Source organism: Tiliqua scincoides, chromosome 6, assembly GCF_035046505.1.
Source record: "Tiliqua scincoides isolate rTilSci1 chromosome 6, rTilSci1.hap2, whole genome shotgun sequence".
Taxonomy (NCBI): Eukaryota; Metazoa; Chordata; class Lepidosauria; order Squamata; family Scincidae; genus Tiliqua; species Tiliqua scincoides.
The window spans coordinates 52,529,240-52,545,169 of record NC_089826.1 but is presented as its reverse complement, the minus strand read 5'-3'; the positions used below and the strand labels follow the sequence as shown (position 1 = coordinate 52,545,169).

The 15,930-nt window shown below is 45.7% G+C and overlaps 2 protein-coding genes across 7 annotated transcripts in view; one reads left to right on the top strand and one right to left on the bottom strand.

Moving 5' to 3' along the window:
- Nucleotides 1-8,624, bottom strand: part of CLCN3 (chloride voltage-gated channel 3) — a 77,654-nt gene extending 69,030 nt beyond the window's left edge. For both annotated transcript variants that reach the window (XM_066632797.1, XM_066632800.1), the window contains exon 1: nt 8,539-8,624. The gene's annotated coding sequence lies outside the window, so the exon portion shown is untranslated. The remainder of the gene's footprint in view (nt 1-8,538) is intronic.
- A 1,948-nt stretch (nt 8,625-10,572) lies between these two features.
- The window catches only part of NEK1 (NIMA related kinase 1), a 54,427-nt gene continuing 49,069 nt past the window's right edge, over nt 10,573-15,930 (top strand). For 4 of the 5 annotated variants that reach the window (XM_066631741.1, XM_066631743.1, XM_066631742.1 and 1 more), the window contains exons 1-2: nt 10,573-10,691; nt 15,709-15,856. In XM_066631741.1, the coding sequence (XP_066487838.1) occupies nt 15,740-15,856 (117 nt within the window). In that variant the 5' untranslated portion in view covers nt 10,573-10,691; nt 15,709-15,739. The remainder of the gene's footprint in view (nt 10,692-15,708; nt 15,857-15,930) is intronic. The other variant, XM_066631744.1, reaches the window with a different exon arrangement.

Here is a 15,930-nt window from a genome sequence, read left to right as displayed (position 1 = left end):
GTTAATCCAGAATATTCTATATGGTTCTACAAATTGTAATATTGTGTAATGGTCAGATAAATATCTATACCTGAGACTGCATAATCTGGAACTTTACAATGTCACACAAACACAAATTATTGTTTCATTTCAAACCAAGTTTCAAGCCACTTAGGATGCAAAGAGAGGCTCACCTCTGCATAGGCAATATCAAGTAGTCTTATAAACGGAGGGCAGAACCAGGCAGGATTTGCACAGATCAGAGTATAGGGATTCAATGTCCTGAATCTCGGTCTTTTTCCATTACCAACACATGAAGTACAAATAAGCAAATACATGCAAATTAAGCAAAGTTGCAGATAGTATGAAGGTGTATATGCACACTCACACACACACCACCACCACCACCTGTAATGGAAATGTGCAAGATCTATCATGAAATAGGTACCCTAGACAAAATAGGGTATGGTGACAACAGTGGCCCCTTCCTCTGGGAGGCAAGCATGGGGTTAACATCAGGACTGAGAGTTTTGATGGCAGTGAGTGTGCTGCACAGCTGCAGCCACTTGGAGGTAAAACGGCCCTCAGGCCTTCAAGAAGCACCTGAAGGAAGGAAAAGGGGTGTGGATAGTAAAAGGAAGAAAGCAGCACTAATCAGATGGATTAATGGACTAAGGAACTAATGGACCTGTTGACTGACTGATTAAGGGACAGTTGAGTGAATGGACTTCTGAGGATTGCTGGAAGAGACTTCCAGAGACCGGCTGCCACTCCCAAGACTTGCTGAGATCCAAGTTATTGCTGCTGTACCTGAAAGAACTGCTGCTGGCAGGAGCGGGAGGAAAGAGAACCTCTGCAGGTTGAACAGGCGAGCTATGCTGGTGGTGAGGTCCAGCAGTGCTAAACTAGGGCCACTGTTGGGGAACACAGGGAACCTAATAAGCTTTAAGTGGGCATAGGTTCTCTAGGTGGAGCCTGGACTCGGAATTTGGCAAAACACCACCATACTGAATCCTTCCTTGGCTAAGAACTTAGGTTATATTAGCACAAAATTTATTTTTAGTGCAAGGCATCTACAATATAAATATAATTGAATCAGCTACCTACATAATAAAAATTACAAGGCTACAAACACACACAGTAAACCAATATAGAAAAAGGGTCTCAGATAACCAAAATGCACATATATCTAAGGAAAATCCCAAAATGCGTTGATATTGAAATCTGATACTGATTTTTAAGCGCACTTTAATATTTACCCTTAAAGTTAATAGCAAATTACCGTTTACATTGCTCTCTGAAATCCAGAAAACAGGGGCATGATTAAATTGTTAGTAAAACTGGAAAACCAAGTCTACCAAGACAAAATGCTTATTTTACCTTTAGCACAGTTTATCTCCCTGACTTCATGTCCATACTTTATGGCGTTCATTCACTCTGCTCTTAAAACTTGAAACAAAAAATTATTCTATCACATATAAGCACTTGTAAACTCATGCTCTGAAATCATATGACTAACAAACTACAATGGGACCATTTCAGAACTTTAATAGGCAAAGCATTCTATGAGAATGCATCACTAACTCAGTAATGAGGTGGAGAACGGGAAGACAGTCAGAGAGTGCTCATCTCTTCCAATTCCTTCGAACAGATGCTCCCCTCCCCCCCAGGCATTTCAAAAATTTTTTGCCCCACCTGAACTCTAAAATTAAGACTAAGCCCAAGGAGGAAAAGAACATAAGAGACTATTTGTAGGTGAGAATCGGTAGGTGCTAAACATCCCTCACATTCATGTTCTCTTACCAAATGAAAGTTTGGGAACACATTGCCTAGATCAGTGGTTTTCAAACTCTTGGGGAGAGTTTGAGCTACTCTAAGTTCTTGCAGGACGAGGCAACAGGGGTGGGGGAAGGCAGCAGCACAATCCCCAGGATCATGCTGCTCAGGGGGGCTGCAGGGGCTTGGCTGCATGTACCTGAGCCTCCTGCAGCCTCCCTGGGGTGCGGGAGCCCTGCGTGACCTTCTTCAGGGCTCCCCGCAGCTTCAGTAGTGAAAATGGAGCTATCAAGCTCCACTTCTGCTTTAGCAAAGGCGGGGCACGATCACTTCACTTTCAAAGTTGCAGGGAGCCCTGCAGAAGGTCACTGCTGTCTCCTCCCTGCCTCCTGGCTGCCTCCACCCCTTATGGGGACAGAGGTCAGGGCCCACAGGCTGGGGAATCGTGACACCCCAGTCTTAAAAGCCCTGGTCTAGGTCAAAGTTTCCCAACTTTTTAGCATTGGGACTAAAAAATTTTTTTGCTTAACCTACCACTCAAGCCTCTGTAGCTATAATGGCGACTGAGCAGCAGTGCTCCTCCCCACCCCCACAAGTAGCAGTTGTTTAACCTTTGAGACCAAATCCTAATCTGCATTGTCAATTTTGTGATCCAAACTGGGGCAGGAGGTCTGGCTCAGTTGGTAGAGCTGCCTCCTTGTACGCCTGAAGATCTGAGGCTGCCAGTTCAAAACAACCAGAAGCACCAGAAGCAGAACTGACAACACTGATGACAGCTGATATTCTGATGAGCTAACCCTAGGTGGCAGAGAGGAGTTGCCCTCAAGTGGAGCGTGGGAGGCGAAGGGCCAGAGAGAGGCCAGACCGGGAACGAATACAGCTGGAACAGCCTGCCTATGTAAACCGCCTTGGATTAAAGTCTGAGGAGAAATCTGATGACCAAAGAAAGGCGGTATATAAATACCTGTATAAATAAATAAATAAACCCACTGGTAGGTTCCAGATTCACAGTTTGGGAGCAACCGCTCTAGGTAATGCATAGTTCTACCCTGTGTGTTCAGCACAAATTAGTACTACCCTTTCTGTGAAGCAAGGACACACACAGAAATATTTCATCAGGAAAAAAAGTCTGGTTTTTAATAAGACAGTTTATAGCTATTACAAACCTCCAGTTTCTTTACTTGCCAGCATTTAAACAATTAGCAGAAATATCTAGCACAAAATGGGCCATGGATGTGCTTGTAGTACTCCCATAAAAGTACAGTGGATACCCACCCACAAGTCGATCTCACAGATAAGTTGAGGGCAGGTTTTGAACAAAAAAAATCATGGAACTTTCTATGATGCTCAGATAAGTTGTGGGGGGGGGGGCTTTTTAAAAAAACTTAGGGGGTATCTGACTATAGTTTGGTGTTATTTTACCAGAAGTCAGATCCTGAAAAATAATCTCCCAGTAATTGTTACTCAAGAACTGTACAGTCTCTAATTTATTAAAAAATATAGTAGAAGATCATAAGATACATTTTTACTAACTGATTTTAAATTCTGGTCTTCACAACCTTTTTGTAAATACTATCAGAGTAAATGCATTATAAACCACATACCAGTAGAACAGTGGTTCCCAACCTGGGGTACATGTACCCCTAGGGGCACTTGACAGGACCTGTAGGAATACTTGAAAAAGAATTGAATAATGTCAGAAAAAGGCAGGTGGTACTCCAGAATACCTTGCAGGGCCAGCAAGACAGGAAGGGAGATACCTGGTTGGCTATGAAAGCCCCCCCAATAGCTAGATTTTTGGTCATCAATTCATGTATGATTCAGTGACTGAAAACCAACACAGTAAAAAAGCTGAAACATATTATGGAAAGTGATGAATCACTAAGAATTTTCCAAGACACTTCTGGAGCAAAACAGTGAAAAGGCAGTCTTCAGTTCTTCAAATAGGTAAAAAGCAAAAATACTGTGATGAATACATGAAGTCTGGATCTTCATATAGGGGAGATGAGGGTTTATATTATTAACAAACATTGTGTTAGTATGAGGGGTACAATTTATGGAAATGGGCTGCAAAGGGGTATGCAAGTGAAAAGGGGAAGCACTGCATGAGATCAATTAATCAAATCCTTCTTTAAGGTGCCTGGTGTGTTAAGCCAGAGGCTCTACATATAACGCGGAGGACTACTGTATGGTTAAGACTTCTGAAATTTTGGTTTAGGATTTTATTTAACCCCACCTCTTCTGATCTAATGCAACAATTATTATCGGATCCAGTCCTGCCTATAGAGATCACTGATCTTCTAACTAAAATTAAGTCAATAGGGCTGGACACTGCAGAGTTAGGTATGATTGGTTGTGATGCAGCTTACAGAATTGTCAAAGGAAGAATTCTGGATATTGAACAACAAGAGCTGTTTAGTGCCGCCAGAACCACATGTTCTCCACTCCATCTTCATATTCCAGTCAGTTTTGGGAAACCGGCCTCCTTCTTTTACCACTTGGTGTGCCCACAGGCCCGGAGAGCTTTCACACTGGCAAGGTGTAACGCTCTTCCATCAGCCTTGTTAACAGGCAGGTTCAGCGGTATCCCCTACTTAGAGAGGAAATGCAAGTGAGGTAGGGATTGCGTTGAGACTTTAATGCATACCTTTTTTTACTGCCCGCTACATGTTGTGTCACGAAAGAAATTTCTAGGTCCATTGCTAGCTAGGATGCAGGGCTGGGAGGATTCAACCATGCTTCAGTCTCTCCTTTCCACTCCTGATCCTGAGACTCTGGATAATGTTGCTTCCTTTTTGTCTGGGGTAATAGCCAGGCAGAGCCCTGGGACTCTGGGCAGTGACTGATGTTTATGCTTATGTTGTGTTGTGTTGTCTTCGTATATTCCTGTTCTGTTCTTTGTATTTTATGCCAATAAAGGTCTTACTGAACTGAACTGAACAAATCCTTCTTTAAGGTGCCTGGTGTGTTAAGCCAGAGGCTCTACATATAACTTATAACACAATACTGGGAATATGCAATTCAATTCACAATGGAGAGAAGCAACAAGGTATGACTGTGGGGAAATGCAGCTGCACATAGTTGCAACTCAATTTACTTAGAAGTAGACTCACTACTTTCTATGGGTGCTATTCTTAGGTAATGGTGCAATGAATTGTAGCCTGGGACTTTGTTTCAAATGGAAACAAGGATTACATCCTGGTGCTTAAAAAAACAAATCTCTGCCAAGCATTTGCAAAATGGAACATGGTGCAGCAGGGTCTGTTAAAAAGAACAAGGCTTGCTTAATTTCAATGGAAGCCTTCCTTTTTTCTCAAGAAGCAAATAAAAGGTTAATTTTAGCTGCAGCTTTGCCCTGGAGGAGCTGCCTTGGAGCAGCTATTTTCAACCGTGTGGCACCTGAGGTGTGCCGCGTTGCCAAGGAGTCAGGGGTAGCGGCAGCTGTGCACGGGAGAAGCAGTGGCTTGGAGCCTTGTGCGGCAGCAGGAGAAAAGGGGGCAGCCGCGCAGGGGCTTGGACGCTCCTGATGTTGCCTGCACCGTGCGCTGATTGGGCAGCAATGCGATCCTCAGGATCATGCCACTGATGGGGGGTTCACTTACTAATTCCCACACCAGTCTCCAGGAGGTGTGGGGAGCCTCACAGAGCCCTATGCAGGGCTCCCCAAGCCTCTGTAGCAGTAAGAAAAAGCTACTGGAAACCACTTGTGTTTTTTATTGCAAAAACAGAAGTGGTTTCCGATTGCTTTTTTTACTGCTACAGAGGCTTGGGGAGCCCTGAGCAGGCCTCCACAGGGCTCCCTGCACCCCCACCCAGGCACAGGGATTGATAAATGAACAATTCTCTCTCGCCCACCAGCACCCCGATCAGCCACAGTATGATCCAGGGGATCATGTCACTGCCTTTGCCCCCCCCCCCCCCACAACAACTTACCCAGGTTTCCAAACTCCTGAAGAGTCTAGGAACACTGCATTAATGGGATTCCATCACTTGGCTTTAAGACAGACAAAAGAAGCATGAGTATCTCTGTCAAATTGCTTTTGTATGCAAATCTGTGAAAACCTATTGTTTTAATTATAACAAGCAGCTCCCATCTACTCCAAAGTTCAATGCCTCAGAACTATTGTTATAGTTTGTAACAGTGTTTCTCAAACTGTGGGTTGGGACCCACTAGGTGGGTCACGAGTCAATTTCAGGTGGGTCCCCATTCATTTCAGTATCTTTTAATATATTAGACTTGATGCTCCCATGGTACGTGACTGCATTTGGGTGAACGTTATAGTCCTGTACTTTTAACAAGCTACTATGTATAATCTTTTAACAATTATATTAAATGGGACTTACTCCTGGGTAAGTGTGGGTAGGATTGCAGCCTAGGACTGCTTGATGATGTCACTTCTGGTTATGACATCACTTCCAGTGGGTCCTGACAGATTATCATTCTGTCCCAGTGCTAAATGTGTGAAAACCACTGGTTTGTAATACTTTGTAAGTTGCTCAGTCATAACTAGACATAATTAGTCATAATTCCCACTACATGAAAAAGGGGAAATCTCATGTCATTATGGAACACAAAAAGGTTTTGGCCCACCTCTAAATTCAACAGATAAGAGATCTCCTTGGACCTGTTGGGCTTAAAATAATTTTCCCTTAAAACATTTTAAATCATTCATGAAAAATGATTTTTCAGTAAAACCCCTTAGAGATAACAGAACAGCACAATTTCAATACACTATAAATGGATTTCCTTACCCACAAAGGTCACTTCCAACAAGCTCTTTATAGCCTCAACCAGACATTGCTTTCCCACCTGCAGAACTACATTTCTTCTGTATAGTACTCGATATACATTTTTGGGATGCAATGCAATAAACCAACCTACCCCCCTTTACCTTCCTGTTTCTGTTGCAATTCGCCAAATCTGGGCGTGCCCTCTCCAAAAAAAAAAAAAAAGACAGAACAGTAGTGCTCCCAGTCCACCTCTGCAGTCATTGCACTGCTGGACTATCTTTTTCATTATTAATGGGTTCTCCCATTAAGATGATTCAAACCTAAAGACATTAACATTGGCCAGTGGATGGATGATGATGTGTGAACATCTGTAAGGAACAACCTAGAGCAGCAGTTCTCAAACTTTTAGCACCGGGACCCACTCTTTTAGAATGAGTATCTGTCAGGACCCACCAGATGTGACATCATCAAGCAGCAAAATTTTTAACACACCAAGGCTGCAATCCCATTCACATTTACCCAGGAGTAAGCTCCATTTACTATCATTGTTAAAAGCATATACAGAGTAGCCTGTTAAACATACAGACCTATAAAATTTCCCAGATGCAGTCACAAACCATGGTAGCATCAAGTCTAATATATTAAAGATAAAATATTGAAATGAATGTGGACCCACCTGGAATTGGCTCACAACGCACTTGGTGGGTCCTAACCCACAGTTAGAGTGCTTACTCTAACTTTATCAGACTTTTTAAAAGTCTGATAAACCTAGACTCTAGGTCAGTGCTTCTCAATCTTGGTGCCCTATTAAGAAACAGACAGGCATGGCTCAGGAATATGCTATAAGCAAACAAGCATCTTCCACAAAGAAGTACTGTAAACTATATTTATTCCATATAGTGGCACTGATCTTCCTATGTATTTGTGGGGGTGTACAGGCCTAATACCATTAACCAACCTATGCTGTCATACTCTGTCAATGGGAACAAGACAGACTGGAATTACTGCCAAGCAGATTTTAGAAGAGAATTAACCTAAACGCTGGACCACATCGAATCCGCCCCCAAGAGAGCAGCTTCAAGTGTACAAACTGCAGCTACCTTGATCTTTTATAGTACAATTCTGTACTTTTGATTCGTACCACAGTAGGACTTACTTCAATGGGCCTTAGCTTGCATTCCCCAAAGGATAATGATCCTAGATGTGATAATTGTCTCTTGTTGTTGTAAAAGGCCTCTTGTTCCTACATAAGCACCATGGCCAATGAGAACAGTAGATTACCACACACAGATACACACACCTTTTTCCTTCTCAATTATTTTTGAGTGGGAAAGAGAAAAGGGATGGTAGACTGAAGAGAGATGCCACTCCATAAACAAGACATGGTGCATCCACCCTGCACACACCTCCACCCCATCCTGGCGACAGCAGATCCTTTGAGCAACCTTCTCCCTTAAGGCAAGGCCAACAGCGCAACCCTACATGCAGGTCTATTCAGATGCGAATCCCACTGAACTCAGCAGGACTTAGAACCCAATCCTAGGCATGTCTACTCAGAGGTAAGTCCTATTATATTCAATGGGGCTTATTCCCAGGAAAGTGTGGATAGGGTGGCAGCCTTAGAGCCCAATCCTAGGCATGCCTACTCAGAAGTAATGAGTAATGAGTAATGAGTAACTATAGTCAATGGGGCTTACTCTCCAGTAAGTGTGGATAGGATTCCAGCCTTAGAGCCCAATCCTGGACATGTCTACTCAGAAGTAAGCCCCATTCTATGCAATGGGGTTTACTCTCCGGTAAGTGTGGATAGAACGGCAGCCTTAGAGCCCAATAAGTCAGCCCGTCTAGACAATGGGGCTTACTCCCAGGGAAGCGTGGCCAGGACGGCAGCCTCAATCCCAGCCAGGCGCGTGTAGACAGGCAGCCTTCCTCCTCCACAGCGCCGTGCCGAGGGGAAGGGAGGGCGAGTGTGAGCGGCGAGGGGTCCGCGCCTCCGTCCTCCCGCAGTTCTCCCCCTGTGCCTGCCCGCCCCGAGCGCCTCAGCCTCCCTACCTCGCAGTGTGGCGCCGCCTGGTGATACCCAGAGAGGTCTCACACATGCTCCTGCCGCTGGGCCGGGCGGTGAGGCCTGGTCTCTGCAGAAGAGGCGGGGCGAGGGAAGGGAGAGGCTTCGCGGAGGGGCTCGTGCCGCGCCGCCGCCAGCAACACCGCCCTTCTCCGTGAGGCGAGGCGACGCCCTCAACGTTCCCCCCGCGCATGCGCAGTGGCTGCCGCCATGTCCCGCGAGCCCACTTGCCTTCCTCCCACACCGCACCTTCAAGGGGCCAGACGCGCATCGCAGGTGACGCTGGCCCCGCGCATGCGCCCTCCGCACCCCGCCAAAGCCACTGGAGCTGAAGCACCGAAAGGAGCCTGCTCGTGCTTTCCTGGGAGTAAGGCTCATTGAGCACAAGGGGACTTACTTCTGAGTAGGCATGCCTAGGATTGTGCTGTAGGTTGCTACCCGTCAGCAGCGCCTTGAAGGGAAAATGAGGCAGGTGAGGCTGAGCCTCCCCACCAGTCCTTTGAAAAGCACCACCCCGTGTGAGGCACCCACAACCCATGTGCTGCTCATGGGTGAGGAGGCAGGTAACGCTGAGCCTCCCCACCAGTCCTTTGAAAAGCACCACCACAACCGTGAGGCATCCAAGCACCCACAACCCATGTGCTGCGCATGGGCGAGGAGGCACACAGTGATTGAAAATCATTGCTATACATACTTACACTCTTATTAAACCGAGTGTATCTCATCTCAGAGGAAACGTGCAAAGGTTCGTTTTATAAAATTGCGGTCCTGTGTGTTTTTACCTATGAGCAAGGAACACTATACAGTGGGACTGGCTTCTGAGTAAGTTTGCATAGGACTGCACTGTACTGCTATGGCTACAGTGACTATGGGCCCCATCTATCCAGCTTTCCAGCCCTGGTGTAGCCATGCCAATGGGGTGTGTGCTCCATCCTGTGGTGGGAGGGTAGTTAGATCTCCACAAGGTAAGGGAACATTTGTTCCCTTGCCTCTGAGCTGCATTGCAGCTGCACAGGTGCAGGACAGGGCCCGTGATCCACATTATTAATCCCCTATCAAGAAAAAGGTTTAGGAGGTATTGACTCACAAATGCACAGCTATGCAGCACAAGGTTGGAAAGCAAGGACTGGAACACATCCACATATAGATATGCAACACAGCAAAGGGAGAGGCGTGTGCAGCAAGAGAATGAGGATGCCTGCTTGCATGTATGAGGCTGCAATTTTAACCACATTTGGAGTAATCTCCATTGGCTACAATGCTATTTTCTTCTGAGTAGACTTGGGCTCTGCATAAGAAATAATGAGGAATGCAAACATTTTAGCACTTCCCAAACACACATCACCATCTTCTTACTGCAGACAGGTCCCAGTCCTATCCAGTTTTCCAGTGCTGTACAGCCCTGCCAATGGGGCATGCACTGCACCCTGTGGTGGGGAAGTAGTCAGAGGCCTCCTCAGGGCATGGGAACATTTGTTCCCTTATCTTGCAGTTGCATTGCAGTTGCACCTGTGCTGGAAAGTTGGACAGGATTGGGCCCATAGTTGGCCACACTGAGGTTACAATCCTATTCCCACTTTCAGGGAGGAAGCTCCATTGCCTATAATGGGACTTCCTTCTGAGTAAGCATGCATAGGATTGGGCTCTTGACTGCAATGCTATCCACACTTTCCTGGGACTAAGCTCCATTGCCTATAATGGGACTTCCTTCTGAGTAGACCTGCACAGGCCTGTGCTCGCACCCCGCAAGGCAAGCCCCCGCAGGTAGGCAGACAAGCACCCACACGCGTTGCACCCCCTCCCCGGGACACGCGCTCTGTCCCCGCCCCTCCCATTTTGATCACGTGGGAGCCGCCTCGCTCGTTACCAAGGTGAAGCTGTAAGCAATCGCTACGGCGCTCCCTACGTGGCGCACCCGAACATCTTCGGACAGGGAGGCGCCCAATGGCGGGCCGGGATTCTTCTCCGCTGTCCTATAGCCGCGTGAGAGGGGCGGGACTGAAGCTGCGGGGTAGGTTGCGGTGGGGCGGCAAACGGAGTTGGAGGCTGCTGAATGAGGCTGGGTCGGAGGTACCCTGAGGGAGGAGAGGGAGCTCCGCTCGGGCTGGGGCGTTCCCGGGGTCGGCGCTGCTGCCTCTGAGTAAGTTTCCTCGCTTCGTGGCTGGCGGGCTGGCTCGGACCGGCGCTGCGGGGATGGGTGTGTCCGGGAGGACGGCCCCTCCTGGTGTGCAGAGGCTTTCCGGCGCGCCCGTGACACTGACTGGGAGCGGGTCCCGTTGAGCTCCTGAGTAGACGTGCCTGGCACCGGGCTCCACGTGTTCCCTTCTGGGCTGCCTCAGTGTAGAGGCTGGTGTAGACTGGGCTGCCACGCGCAGGCCCTCCGCACCCTGCTGAGAAACCAGGACTTGCAGTGTGGCGGGAGGCTGGCCTCGGAGGGTGGCGCTCCCGTGCCCTTCGGTGTGCTCGGAAGAGCCCTCCGTCCGCCCTGCATCTCGCCAGTGCCTGCTGTGTTGCGTCTGGCCTCCCAGTCCAGCAGTGACTGGTGATGACATCCTCATCGTCACCAGTTGCTTCTGGTGACGATGAAGCACTTCCAGCAGGTGGACGATGGGAAGTGGTGCAGCAGGGGTACGTGCTGGGAGCACTGATTGAGCCCTGTACCCAGTGGTACGGGTACTAGTGGTGGCACCTGAGGGGTGTCTGGTGGTGCTCAATGTGAAAAGTCCCACTGGATCAGGCAATAGGCCATCTAGTCCAGCTCCCTGCATCTCACAGTGGCCCACCAGATGCCAGAGGAAGCACACAAGACAGAAGACCCGCCTCCTAGTGCCCTCCCTTGCGCTTGGCATTCTGAGGTAGCCTGCTTCTAAAGTCAGGAGGTTGTGTGTGCCCATCACAGCTGGTAACCTGAGACAGACTTTTCCTCCAGAAATTTGTCCAGTCCCCTTTTAAAGGCATCCAGGCTGCAAGCCACCACCACATTCTGTGGCAAGGAGTTGCACAGGCTCATTACATAGGAAGAGCCCCACTGAATCAGGCCAAAGACCCATCTAGTCCACCCTCCTGTATGGAGGCCCACCAGATGCCTCAAGGAGCATTCAAGACAAAAAGAGACCTGCATCCTGGTTCCTTCCCTTGCATCTAGCATTCTGAGGGAGTACCCTCAGTACCTTGAGGTACACAAAGGAGTACCTGCCACCCAGCAGTGAGATCAGGAAAACACCCAACAGATAGCAGTAGAGGCTCCAGTGTATGAATGAATGAATAAACCTTTATTAGGCATAGATAAAGAAATCATAAAAGCAAACATAATCAGTCCTAATCCCGTTTACAAAAATGGAGTTAAGATACTAAATTACTAATAATACATTTACAGTTTAACATAAAATATCAATATTTTTGACAAATTACATTAAGAAGGCTTAGAAATCACTAAAAGTAAAAATTTAGCAACTCCCCCTAGCACATCTGGTGAGCAGTCATTTAGGAGACACTTCAGTTTTGCTTCATCCGAAAGCCCATTCATTTTGCCGAAAAGTGGAGTCATGTAAGTGTGGCGGGATCTAGTGTGCCGAGGACAATAAAAAAGAATGTGTATGATTGATTCAACAATTCTCAAATTACAAGGGCAGAAGCGTTCTTTATATGGTTTTTGCCTATATCTGCCTTCTGTGACCTTGGATGGAAACGCATTGAATCTTGCCAAGGAGATTGCACAACGTTCAGAAGGGTTGATCAGAATACTCAGATAAGGAGCCATTTGTCCATACTTAAGCGGGATAGAGAAGTTAAGAGGGGAGCAAATTCTAGAAGCAAGTTCAAAGAGGTTTTGTGCCTCAATGTCTCTCATTCTTTGCTTTACCCTATGATAAACTCCAGGGAATGGATAGAAACTTAAAAAATCCAATGAAAAACCAATTGATTCAATTTTCGATTTAATTTGGCTATACCATTTAGAAGAACTAGACTCGGATAACATTCTGGATAGGAGACTGCCTGGTTTCACGTTATAATGTAACTGGAGCCAGTAGCGTATGGTTAAAAGCCATGCTCTTGGTACTAAGAGCGATTGTGCGGTCTCCAAACATAATGCAGAGTATGGTACAGATTTAGGTAAACCCAAGATAGCCCTCAAAAATTTAGCTTGGATACTCTCAAGGATGTGGTTTATAGCGCTAATCCAGATAGGGCACCCGTACAGGAGCTGTGCATTAAATACCTTGAGAGCAGCTGGTATATAATGATTGCCCTGACTAAAAAAGAATCGATTGGTGCTCTGCAAAGTGACATGTGCCAAGTTTGTAACCAATTTTTGATGAGTACCCCAGCAAAGATTGTAGTGGAAGTGAATTCCAAGATATTTAAAGCTTTTGACCTGTTCTAGTTTCTCCCCTCCAATAGACCAAGTGCCTGGGCTCCATGATTTTGAAAAGACCATAACTTTGGTTTTCTGAGAGTTCAATTCGAGTTTGTTACATTTCAGATAGTCAGAAGTTCTATTTAAAAGTCGCTTAAGTGCAATAGGTTCCAGAGTATGCTCTTCCATGCTTGAAAAAGCTCCTCCACTCTGAGCCTCTTAGTGGTGTTAGTTGCGTTGCATCTGGCCTCCCAACCTAGAAGTCACTGTCAGTGATGTCATCAGCAGTTACTTCCAGTGGTACTTCGAATACATGAACTGTGTGAAATGGTACAGCAGAGGGCAAACATTCAGAAACACTGGTTTAGAGCAGGGCTGTCCACCATAAGGCCTGCAGGCCGAATGCAGCCCCCAAATGCAATTTATCTGGTTCCTGTTATCACTGGACTCTCTCAGCTTGATTATTGGGCTCTCTCCAATCTTGAAAACATAAATAAGATTTGCACATTTTCTCTTCTGCCTTTTGCAGGTAATGAGTTTCTGTATGAGAGCAAGGTGCTCATTTCTGGCCATAATTTGCTTAGGGCGCAATCCTAACCCTCTTTCCAGCACCAACATAAGGGCAACGTAGCTCTGAAGTAAGGAAACAAACATTCCCTTATTTTGAGGAGACCTGCATGAGTGTCACCCAACTGCAGGATGCATCACATGTCCCATTGGCACCGCTGTGCCAGTGCTGGAAAGTTGGTTAGGATTTGGGCCTAAATGATGTCATTTTCTGCTTAATGATGTCACTTGCGACCCTCACCACCCACTATGAAAACTAACTTTGGTTCTCTTTAAGAAATCAGTTTGACATTCCTGGTTTAGAGAGTCCTCAGGCAATTGTAGTGTCCTGTGTCTTAAATTCAGCATAACTACCGCGGCCTGGACATCAGAGTTGCAAAGACGAGTTAAAAAATCCCGCTATACCCTTTTGGCAAGGGGGGTTTCATGTTACACTTCCTCAGCCCAAAAATGGATGTTGTAAAGTATAATGGAAGTTGGCGTTCCAAATATTGTGCTCTCAGACAAGTACCATAAGTCAGTGTGATGAAAGGTGCTGAGAACTTGGGCTTGGCTACTTTTGTTTTAGGTCACTAGCCAGTACTTTTATTCTTCTGTGATGTCTGTAAGAAGCTGTTTGTGTGTCATAATAAAGCCCTTAGTTAAGCCTAATGCATTTCAACTAAATTGGAGTTATGGTGGCTTACAAAATTGTGAATTGTGAAAAAGGCCACCTGAAATCCAACAGAATGGCAGCACTGTACCCCTCCTCCTTCCTTACAGCACAACCTTATGCATGTTTATATGTGTTCAGTAGGGCTTACTCCCAGGAAAGTATGTGTAGGATTGCAGGATTAAAGGTGTTCATCTGTCTAGCCCCAAAACATGATAAAATGGATGTATTTGGGGTGTTTTTCTAACTGTAAGAACTGACTCCAGGGAAGGAAGAGCCATAGTATGGGCACCTTAGCTGAAAAAGTAATGTGTAGATCTATTAAACAGCAGAACCTGCATGATCTGAGTTTTGGAGATGCTCTCTTCTCCTAGAATACTAAAATGATAGTCAAACGCTGTACATTTCAATTATGCTGGTAAACTATTTGGTAAGCAGAGCACCTCTTTTGAGCTGGAGAAATATGCTTCCTATACCAGCTGTAACCAATAACAAGGCTTCCACCTTCTGGGTTAACTAACGTTCTTGAATGGCCTTCAAAAAGTAATACTGTGTTGAGTGCAGTTCAACAGCCTAATGTAGAAGCTTTCCAAGCTCATTGAACTATAGTCCAGACTATCATTGGTGTGCTAACTGAAGCTGGTAAGAGTACTCCTAGCCACAGGTGTTACCCAGGCATCCAAAAGTAACACCATGTTCAGGAGCATCACTGAATTGCAACTCTGATCCTTTTGGGTAAGGTGACCCATTCAGAACAGGCACAGCTCTATCTAAAAAATCAAATGGATCCCATCCAACTTTCAGGAGCTGATGCCGCCATACTGATGGGAAGTGTGCTGTATTCTGTGGTGGGGGCAGTCATGGAGGTCTCCTCAAGGAAAGGGAAGACTTGTTCTCTTACCTCTGGGCTACATTGGTGTTGGAAAGTTGGATAGGATTGGGCCCTGAATTTTTACACTGAACAGATTTTCACATTGTTGCAATTTTATTCATGTCTACTCAGAAATAAATCCTGTTGTGTTTAATGGGAGTTTCTCCCAGTTAAGTGTATAGGATTATCACTTAAGGCATCTATTTAGTAATGCCACTGATTAATATGGTTGAGACAAAAGAAAGTAGAGTTGACTGTCTTCTGCATATTGCTCATATCAACTTCAGCCCCTGATGAATTTACCCATAAATTTCGTATGAATTTTAAGTTGCATGGAGATAATCTTAAACCCTTTGACATTTTACTGAGTAATTCCCATGGAGCAGAGCAGGAATCTTTCCAGTGTCACCTGGCTGTCTTTGAGAGGTGAACACTTGTTTAGGTAAAAATACTTAAATATTTCTGTGTTCAGTTGAAAAGTATTTTTCCCAATGTGGAGAAATGGAGATGGTGGATGCAAGCTACCATAGAACTTAGCCGAAACAGAAATTAGTGCATTGGTGGGCTCCATGTCCTCCTGGAAGGCGATGTGTGAAGTCTTGATTGTATTTAAAAAGACAAGTGATTTAGAAGCATACTTGCAATGCGTAATGCGATCTGGCAGATACTAAAAGAACAACTTGGTTAAATTTCATACTTCTCCTCCCTAGCCCATGCATAAGGATGCCTTAGAAAAATACCATGGACAAATATATTAAGGTGAAAAAGATTGGTGAAGGATCGTTTGGAAAAGCAATTCTGGTTAAAGCAAAGGAAAATGGCAGACAGTATGTTATTAAAGAGATCAATATATCCAAGGTGAGTTTCTGAGGGTTTGGTCCTTTCATTGTACAATTTTTAATATTTCTGTTTGTTTTTTTAATGCTTTTCCT